Below are 9,999 nucleotides of genomic sequence, written 5' to 3'. Positions count from 1 at the left end.
GGTGTGTGCTGTGTGCTCTGTGTGGTGTGTGCTGTGTGCTCTGTGTGGTGTGCTGTGTGCTCTGTGTGTTGTGTGGTGTGTGCTGTGTGCTCTGTGTGTTGTGTGTGTGCTGTGTGCTCTGTTGTGTGTGTGCTGTGTTATGTGTGGTGTGTGTGCTGTGTGCTCTGTGTGTCGTGTGGTGTGTGTAGTGTGTGTGGAGAGGGAAGTGCGTTGTGTAGGAAATGAGACTTGCTGAGAGGAGAGACAGTCGCTGGCAACCCCCAGCGTGGAAACTGACTGTGAAGCCGTCTGAGCTGAAATCTGCAAAATGAAATGTTACTTTTTTCCTGTCGACTCTTTCAGCCCCGGAAAGCGACTGTGCACACAATGACAATGTACTCACAATGTGTTGTGCTGCAAATACGCCGTCCACGATGGCACAGCAGAAGGCGGCCACCACGCCAAAACTGATAAACACGATCGCTGCCACCAGCTGCAACGGAAGAAGAGGTGTGGGTGCCCAGTTTTACCAACGCCGGTTTTCAAATGCAAACCAATTCAAAGTCCCAGCTTGAGGTCGGAGCTTCTTTCACAGAACTGCCTCTTCTCACCTCTAACTTTCGTCCTACGACTTCCAGCCCTGGCCAGGCCGGACTCCACCCTGTGGGTCGTCCTCACGCATCTATTCCACAAGACCCACCCAGGCGCCTTCTGCATGGAAGGGCGTTGCCATCCCCAGGCCCTCGGCACGCGCCTCTGAGAAGCAACCCCTGACGGCAGGCCGTGTGCCCAACCCTAACGTGTGCTCATCACACGCACACGCATGTGCACGCTTGCCACAGGCCTTTACAGTCATCGGATCAGCTTCACACACTGTTGCACAACCTGCTTTTCTTACCTAATGGTCTTGAAGCTTGGAGCCAGGAATGGTTTATAGTGCGTTAGTTAACCAGTGCACTCTGATGGATAGTTAAACAGTTGGCAATTTCTTGCCACTACAAACTCTGCTGTAAAGCGGGGTGTCCTGCCCTAACCCTAAAAACTGGCAGGAGTCTCCATCCCCGTGGACCCCTGACCAGAGGGCGGGTGCTGTCATTCTCTTCTCGGTGCCTGGCTCAGTACCATGCTGGGCAGAGCAGACCCTCCTGAATGGCCGCTGAAAACTGTGGCCCCGAGATGGCATCTCGCTTGTTTCCGTCCCGATGGATGAGTTGCCGGCTAGGGAAAGAGGTCCCAGTGACAAGCAGAACCCATTGGTGACAGCAGAGGGAGGGCCTGCGGCTCCGGTGCCGTGGTGCTACACAGGGACATGGGAAGCCTGAGTCTGTTCTGACCTGTCCTGCGCACCAGGCACGAGCATGGGTGCTCGTCCGGACCACTGAGCTCTCGTCAGGGCAGAGCCGAGCGAGCAGAGTGGTCTCCGCCTCACACTCGTGAAGACGCCCGGCAGAGGCACCCCGACCTTCCTTCTCCCTGGGGAGCCAAGTGTGTGGAGGGAGGAGTTCCATCGACTGTGACCCTCACGTGGAACTGCCGTGGCCTCTTCCCCGTGACCCCAGCGTGGCCCTGTGTGTCCATCTCTGCCCCGGGCTGCACACCTATCGTCACCCGCAACCCAAACAGCAGCCAAATCCAGCCCATCTGCCACGGCTCTAACGCTACCCACTGGATTCGCAGGTAGGACGCGTTCCCAGCAGGCCCCACAGCAGCAGAAGGCGGCGGGTGGGGGCTGGCGGGCCCAAACCTTTCAGGCCATGGACCAGTGGTGGCCGCCTGCCCTCCCTCTCCTTCTGACCCTCCACACCACAGGCCTGCTGGGGGTCCTCCCTGGAAGCCCCATCAGAGCCGGTCCAGGGCGCACCACGCTGCTGGCCAAGCCCTCTTGCGGAGGAAAGTGCAGCTTCTTTTTTAAACAGTGGGCACCCTCACTGCGAATCTGGGCGTTTTTATCCTTCAGCAGAGGAAGAGCTGTCAATCGGTGGCTTCCTGGTGAGCCCACACTTGGCAGTCACAAATGGCACCTTGCATTAAATGTGAGTGATGAGGCGGCAGGGCTGGGGCAGCGGGCCGGAGAGCGAGTCCACGACAGTCAGTGCGTCCTTGGGTGGGTCCCAGACGGGCACGGTCCCTGCGTGTGTTACAGAGAGATGGTTCTCCCACCTGCTGGCACCTTTCTTCTTCAAAGGCAACTTTCCACCACAGCAGATCAGACGAGACATTCTAAGAGCTCAGACATCAAGCACGTGCCCTTCTAAAATACATATTTTAGGTTTACGAGAAGAGGCAGGTCCGAACGAAGTCTGGGCGGTTAGTATGAAGCTGGCCGACACCCCTGAGCTTTGGCTCCCAGTGGCTGTGTGGGGGGGCGAAGGGGGACGTGGCCACCACATCCAAGGGCAGCACAAGGGTTCTCGGGGTGGCCTTGGACCCGAGCCCTTACCCTCGCATCCCCCCCTCCACCTCCCCAGGCAGAGCAGAGCAGAGCTGGCACGCTGAGTCCTTCCGGAGGATTCTCTGAACTGCTGGGCTGGACTTGCCCCTAGTGGTCCTTGGTTCCCCCTCTGTAAAGGGAGGTGCTGGGCTCACTGACTTATTTATGAGCATCACGGATGCTCCAGCGTCCCCATAGGACACGCAGCCAGGTGCTGCAGGCGCAGACATGAACAAAACAGGCGCATCCCCGCCCTTCCGGCATCTCACGTTTCCGGCATTTTATCATCAATTGGCTAAAAGAAAGTTGAGGTACTCCCAGAAGGAAGCTGTGCAGAAAACCATGGCTGCATTAGCCTGGGTCTGAACCAAAAGCTTATTTCTATTTGGACTTTCTATAGGCTGCGGCAATTTAAAAACCTCCTCTTCAGCCTAATTGCTCTGGTTCGATTGACTAAATAATGACGGAGCCCATCGCATGGCGTAGCTGCCCGGTGTGCTGGAGGAACCGACAGATGAGGCAGGGTCCCTCTTGAACAGCTGACCCCATCTGACGGCCACCAGAGCAAAGCATAAACCAGGGCTCTGGGTGTACACACAAGGAAGGCCTCACTGCACCCTGAGAAAGAAGGAAGAGGCCTGAACTAGTCCTGGAAGAATAAACAGAATTTCCTCAAGGGGAGACGAGGAAGGTGCCGGGGGCTGCACGTCGGTGGGACTGGGGCCCACTGAGGTGGAGCAGAAGCCACGATGTGCGGGGCTGGGGGTGAGCTGCAGCCACCATGTTACCGTCAGAAGGCCGTCAATGCCAAGGACGTGTGGCCAAAGGCAAGAGACTTCCTTCATCTTCCTATTTTCCTGGTGAAACTGCTACATACAAGTAAAATGATTACTATGCAGAGCTGTGTAAAAACAGTGGGCAGAAATTACACCTAACTGAAATTTCCTACATTCAGTTAGGTATAAATACATAAAATACATTAAAAATGTTACTGTTTGAACAAATACATAAAAACACACATAGACGGCTCAGAGGGCAACATTCGAGGTTTCCCAGTCAGGGCCAACCCCCTCCACCTTCCCAGAGGAAGATGAAAGCCGGCCTCCAGCCGGGCCGCGTCCCCAGCTCTGGGGCCTCCCGCAGTTCCAGGGGATGTTCCCGCCCCACAGTGCACTCTTCTCGTGGGTGCCGGCCTGGATCAGGGGGCTGCGCGCCTCGCTCTAGCATTGCAGGGAGAGTGTCACGTCCCATCATGCCTGCAGAGATGCTTCCAGCATTAGATGCAAGGACGCAGAGGGGCCGTGGTCCAGTCACCACTGCACACTCTCCTTAAGAACTCCCAAAGTTTCTCTTGGGCACAATTCCCAACCAAAGAGGCAGAAGGAAAAGAGACTTAAAGATGAATAAAATCACTTTAAAGCTTCCAAAGTTCTTTCACTCAGCACATCCTTCTAATCCGCACAACTGTGACGTCATCATCACAATTTGCATTTTGCAGGTACAGCTCTAAGGACTTGGGGCTCTAAACATCTTTCACTCAGACAGCGCATCGGCTCAGGAGCACAAGCACCCCTTCCCTGCTCCTGGTGGAGCCGACCACCCTCAGAGCCACTAGTGTCCCCAGGGGGACATCTGTCCACAGGTCGCTCCCTCAGGTCCCTGAGGGGTCTGTGGCCAATGTGGTCCCCCAGATTCGTTGGGGCTGCCTCTAGGAAGCCCACACCTGCCTAGCGGGAGCTGAAGCCATCCCAGGAGGATCCAGCGTCCCTGTCCAGCTCAGCGGCTGGCAGGTGCCACCCACTAGATGCCCCGGCCACTTCCAGAAGTGGGTGGCAGGTTACTCATCCAGGCTCTGCTGGGTCTGTCACCATAAATGCGTGCAGCAGAGACTCTGCCAGGATCTGCTGGCCCTGGATGCTCATCTTCCAACCCAGTAACCCGTCACGAATTCCATGGAGCCAGGAACCCGTTGCAACCCAGCCCTGGGCAGGACACAGGCCCAGACTGTTGAGAGGTGTTCATATTTCACCCCCACCCAATTTCACCCAAAACTTCACAGAAGCACAGAATTGTTAGAGCATCCCTAAAAATTGCAAGGTCTCCTTCCATCATCCACATTTCATAAACACATTTGAACTTGGTCATGCGTAACACCTCCCGCCCTGCGAACGTCCTCGCAAATGTCCCAGCTCTGCCTGGCTGTCCTTCCTCCCGCTCTTTCAGTGTGAAAGGTAAAATTCAGCAAGAGTGTGGCCATGCGCAGCAAGTTCAGTGCTAGGATGTCCACATGCCCCGTCAGTCCAGTGCTAGGACAGCCAGAAACATGAAAATGCCGAGAGCCTCTCATGGTGCTTCGACCCGAGTCCAGGCAGTGGTGTTGGGAAAGACATTGGGAATGGCCTCCTCCAGCTCCTCTGGCTGAGTCCGAAAGTCATTGCCAGAACCAGCCTCGCGAGAGCTGCCTCAGGGAACAGCCCACATCCCCCTGGGCTGCCTGGCTCTGTCACGACTTTTTTCCCGGCATTGTTAACTCTTGTTCAGATAAATTTTTTGTGACCTAGAACATGCATTACAGGAACCAAATCAATTCTCCAAAGACACAAGCAACCCTCTCTCCATAGCCCATGAGGACTGTGCATGTCTACGGCCACTGCCAGGAGAAACGCCATCCCTGCACTGGAGCCACAAGGCTCTGGACTGAAGGCTGTGAAGATCTCATTGCATTCTGTTGGGGCATCTTCTCTTGAGCAAAGGTCACCTTCAAGTGCCTCTGCTCTCAGAGTTTACATTCCAACAGAAGAAAGTAGATTAAAAAAAAACCCACACTGAGCATAAGGTTGTGGTGATCAGAGGAAAAGAAGGAAGGGGGTAAGGTGGGGAGGGAGAGTGGCCCGGGTGCGGCTACCTCAAGAGGGCAGCTGGGTCTCTGTGGTCTGGGACATTCGAGCAGAGACTCAACAAGGTGGAGACCCTGCCCAGGGTCTAAGGAGCACCAGGGCAGTCGGCCGGTGGCTCCCATGAGGCAGGATGAGTGGGGCAGGAGGGAGGGAGGTGCAGCGCGGCCCCTGGGTGCAGTGGTCAGTGGGAGAGGAGCCAGCTGCCCTGGGGTTTCCCAGAACTCTAGCTGGGGTAAGGGCAGCGGCAGGGCCCAGGCAGGAGGTGACGGCGATGGTGAGGGGCAGAAGTGCGAGTGGAGTGGACAGGTCGAGTGTGCAGAGACAAACGAGTGGAGGGCGGCCACACGGTGACACCGTGCTGATGATGGCACAGGGGCAGGGCCCGGATGGGCAAGCACAGCCACTTCCATCTCACAGGTCTATTATCACACACACAATGACGGCTAAGATGGCTGCGTACGCCATAAATCCAGCACTAGGATGGCCACGTGTGGCAGGAGGAGACACAGGGAGCCACCAGCCGAGGGCACAGAGGAGCCTCTGCTGCGCCAGTGCCAGGCCACGCAGGCAGTGCGACCCCTCAGCCCCCACCCGGGCCAGCAGCTCCACCTGCGAGAGGCCACCAGCTCCGGCACCTGATGCAGCCTCTGCTGCCCATCCCCACTCCCTCCGCCTTCCCCTCTGCAGCACGGTGCCCCTGGCGGACACCTGGAGCTGCCCGTCCCGTCTTAACCACAGATGTCTTCTCGACACCTCCTCCCCATCCATGCCCCCTCCTCTGCCTCGCTTCCTTTAGAGTAAACCTCCTGGAGAGAGTGGATGGCACCTGCAGCTGGTTCCTCCTTCCTGGGTCACCAAGCCCAAATCTGCCCCTCCCAAGGTCACCATGCTCTGCCTGCCACCAATCCAGGGGTCACCCTCAGTCTCCAGCTGACGCGATTCACCACGAGCATTTGACACATTCACGGCTCTCACACTCCCCTCCTCACTGCTTTCCCAGGCACAACCTAATTCACTTCACAAACAGGTCCCTGCTCACAGTTCTAAGCTGTGTACAATTTCAGCTCATTAACAATTTCCTCTCCAGCTTCCCTTCTTCACGTCTGAGCTGCACACCTGCCGTGCGGGTGTCCCAGAACCACAAAACTCAGGGGCTCCCCGCATGGTCGCCACTGTCTACACCCTACACTCGCACCGTCCACACCCTCCAGAGACCCTGAACTTCGACCTGCTCATTTCACCTATCATCGGTTTCTGTGAGCAAATGGAGAAGAGAAGCCACGCCGCTCAGGTCAGCAACAGGCAGCCTCTGTCCTTTTAAGCCTTCCCCACACACTGAAGAAATTCTTAGAATGTTTAAAAACTGCTTTCCAACTTAAACTAATCAGGCATTATTTTAGTCTAGAATACATGTTTTTCAAATGCTAATAAATCAGTGATAAAGAAGAGCAACAAAATTAAAATCCAGACAGTCGGCTCTGGAAGATGCCCAATGTAGCCCCTCCGCCAACACACCTGTGCGTGCACGTGGCTGACTGTGGAGCCAGGAGGTTTGCACGAGGCCTACTATGAGTTTTCTCTATTAGAGACAAATTTTAAAATTATTATGACATATTTTCACATGTTCTGTTCATTAAAGTGTCAGAGTCCAGGTATGAAACAACGAACAACTAGAACTTCTCAGAAGTGCCTTATGGGGCCCATTGCTGCGGGTAACATGGTCTCCTGTGTGAAGGCATGCCCCATGCACGTCACATGTGTAACTAGTGAGCCTGGGACAGGGCTCACTCCTCCTCCGAAACCAAGACATGGCCTCCTTCTCAGGGAATGAGAGGCCACTACAGATGATCTCCAAGGCCACCAGCCCAGACCGAGAAATGAGAAATCCATCGTAGAGGTTTTTTCTGACGGCTCCCCCGCAATGCCTTTTCCTGCCTGCTCTCTGGTGTGGATGCCAGGGAGGAAATTCACTCCCCAGCAGAGAGGAAGCAGCTGCTGCTGGTGACGACAGTGATGGTGATGGTGATGACAGTAATGATGGTGATGATGGTGATGACGGTGATGATGGTAATGATGGTGACAATGGTGATGATGGTGATGGTGATGACACTGACGATGGTGATGGTGACAGTGATGACAACAATGATGGTGACAACACTGATGACGGTGATGACAGTGATGGTGATGACAGTGGGGTTGGTGATGGTAACAGTGATGATGGTGGGGAGGGTGATGATGGCGATGACGGTGAAGATGGGGACGGTGATGATGGTGGGGAAGGTGATGATGGCAATGATGGTGACAATGGTGACGATGGCAATGACAGTGAAGATGGTGGGGACGGTGATGACAGTGATGGTGATGACAGTTGGTGACAGTGATGACAGTGGGGATGGTGACAATGGTGATGGTGATGATGGTGGGGATGGTGATGATGGCGATGACAGTGAAGACGGTGGGGATGGTGGTGACAGTGACGACAGTGATGGTGATGATGGGGACAGTGATGATGGAGAAGGTGACGATGGTGACAGTGATGATGGTGATGACAGTGGGGATGGTGACAATGATGGTGACGGTGATGACAGTGGGGATGGTGATGATGGTGATGACAGTGAAGATGGTGGGGATGATGATTACAGTGACGACAGTGATTGTGATGGTGGGGACAGTGATGATGGGGAAGCTGACAATGGCAACAGTGATGACAGTGGGGATGGTAATGATGACAGTGATGGTGATGACAGTGGGGATGGTGATGACAGTGAAGATGGCAATGATGGTGAAAGTGGTGGGGATGATGATGACAGTGACAACAGTGATGGTGATGATGGTGGGGATGGTGACAACGGTGGGGAAGGTGACAATGGTGATGACAGTAATGACAGTGGGGATGGTGATGATGGTGATGGTGATGACAGTGAAGACGGTGGGGATGGTGATGACAGTGAAGATGGTGATTACAGTGACAACAGTGATGGTGATGGTGATGACAGTGGGGAAGGTGACGATGGCAATGACAGGGAGGATGGTGACAATGGTGATGAGAGTGACAGGATGGTGATGGCTATGACAGTGATGACAGTAGGGATGGTGACAATGGTGACAACGGTGACAGTGGGGATAGTAAAGACTGTGATGACAGTGGGGATGGTGATGATGGTGGCCCACGGTTCTCTGGCTAGAATCCTGAAGTCCAGAGCCCTCGCGGTTTGATGCCTGAACTCATTTTACAGCAAAGCATGCCCTGGTCTGAAGAAGTCCACGCACAGCCTGCATTTACCCCACGTTGCGTGAATGTTCATGTGCTTTGCTTTGGAAACACGAAGTGGGAGACTGCCTCAGACTCCACTGGAGGAATCAAACGGTCTGGCCCATCCCCACGTTCCCTCCTAAAATCCAAAACACTCCGAGAAGCATCTGGCTCCGGGAGTGTCCAAGAAGACACAGGGATGTGTTGAGTATGTCAAGCCACCATCCCAGGTGTTTTTCCTGCCTCTCCTGAGCCCCTGAGGGCGACCCTATCATCCCTTCATCGAGACGAGGATAGGGAGGCCTGGGGACGTCCAGCACCCACAGTCACGTCCAGAGTGGGGTCTCCGAGCCCAGCGGCAACCATTCCTACTTCTGGCCCTGACCAATGACCTAAAGATTTCAAAAGCAGGGAAAGCTCATGTTGGGGAGACTGAATTTCTAAATTTCTGCTGACCTAGAAGTTTCTTTAATTGAACTTTTCAGCTTTCCAGCCTCTCTCCTCCGGTGGGTCTATTTCTCTGTCAGTGGTCTAGGACCTCTCTTTGCTCATGCATTTGCTAAAGACAACAGCAGGAGAGGCAGGTCGAAGAGCAAACATGAGACCCCAGGCCACCTGAGTCAGAAACCGCAGCTGGGGGTGAGGGAACCCCACAAGCCTCCCTCTCTGCCCTGCAGTGTTTCGCCTGGAGGGCAACCTCTGTCACGGTATTAGAAGTGCAGGTGGAAACCAGAAGGCAAAGCCAGTCCCTGTGTGCAGGGCAGTGAACTTCAGGAAACAACTCTCAACCTGGGCACTTTGCCAGTGACAGAGAAGGGGCATCACCGTCTTGGACAAACACCACCATTTTAAGTTCCCCTTGACTAAAAACTGCCTAAATCCAGCCCCAGAAACATCAACTTACTGACTAATGTCAACATGACCATAAACCACAAATGACACCTCCAACCCTGCAATAAAACTCTCCTCCACCCAGAAACATTCTGCTCCTGCAATAAGCTCCCGCCTTCCTAAACCCTTAAATACCCTAAGTCTATAAGAGAGAACACTCCTGACCTAAATCAGCCAGAAGCCCCTCTCGGGTTTATTCTCCAAAATACACCTCTCTTTGATGGTTGAGCCACTTTTCATGTTTCTTTCCTCTTTAACTCTTACATTTGGTGCTGAAACCCAGGACAGGTGTCAGGGGCAGAGGCTCTCTTGCAACCTAGGAAGCAGTGGGCAGTGGCAGCTTATCCCGGGCTAATTCCTAGATCCCGAGGGCCTCTGGTCACCTGCCTTGTCTTTTCTCTCACTTTACTTTCCAAGCAGTTTGCATGAGGAGGACAACTGACCCGAAGGGAACTGCGAGGCTCAGGCCAGGGCTACTCCCCAGTGGGCTCTCAAAATCCTCAGGTCTCAGAAATCCACCTCCAACTGCTCACAATGGGCATTTCACT

The 9,999-nt window shown here is 54.4% G+C and overlaps 1 protein-coding gene across 1 annotated transcript in view; it reads right to left on the bottom strand.

Moving 5' to 3' along the window:
- TMEM255B (transmembrane protein 255B) overlaps positions 1-9,999 on the bottom strand; it is a 50,602-nt gene that overhangs the window by 15,926 nt on the left and 24,677 nt on the right. Inside the window, exon 4 of the mRNA XM_032151274.2 lies at positions 383-472. Within this exon, the coding sequence (XP_032007165.1) occupies positions 383-472 (90 nt within the window). The remainder of the gene's footprint in view (positions 1-382; positions 473-9,999) is intronic.

The sequence above is a fragment of the Hylobates moloch genome, unplaced genomic scaffold (assembly GCF_009828535.3).
Source record: "Hylobates moloch isolate HMO894 unplaced genomic scaffold, HMol_V3 SCAFFOLD_4, whole genome shotgun sequence".
NCBI classification, from domain to species: Eukaryota; Metazoa; Chordata; class Mammalia; order Primates; family Hylobatidae; genus Hylobates; species Hylobates moloch.
The sequence above is the reverse complement of the archived record's forward strand: the minus strand, read 5'-3'. Positions and strand labels throughout refer to the sequence as shown.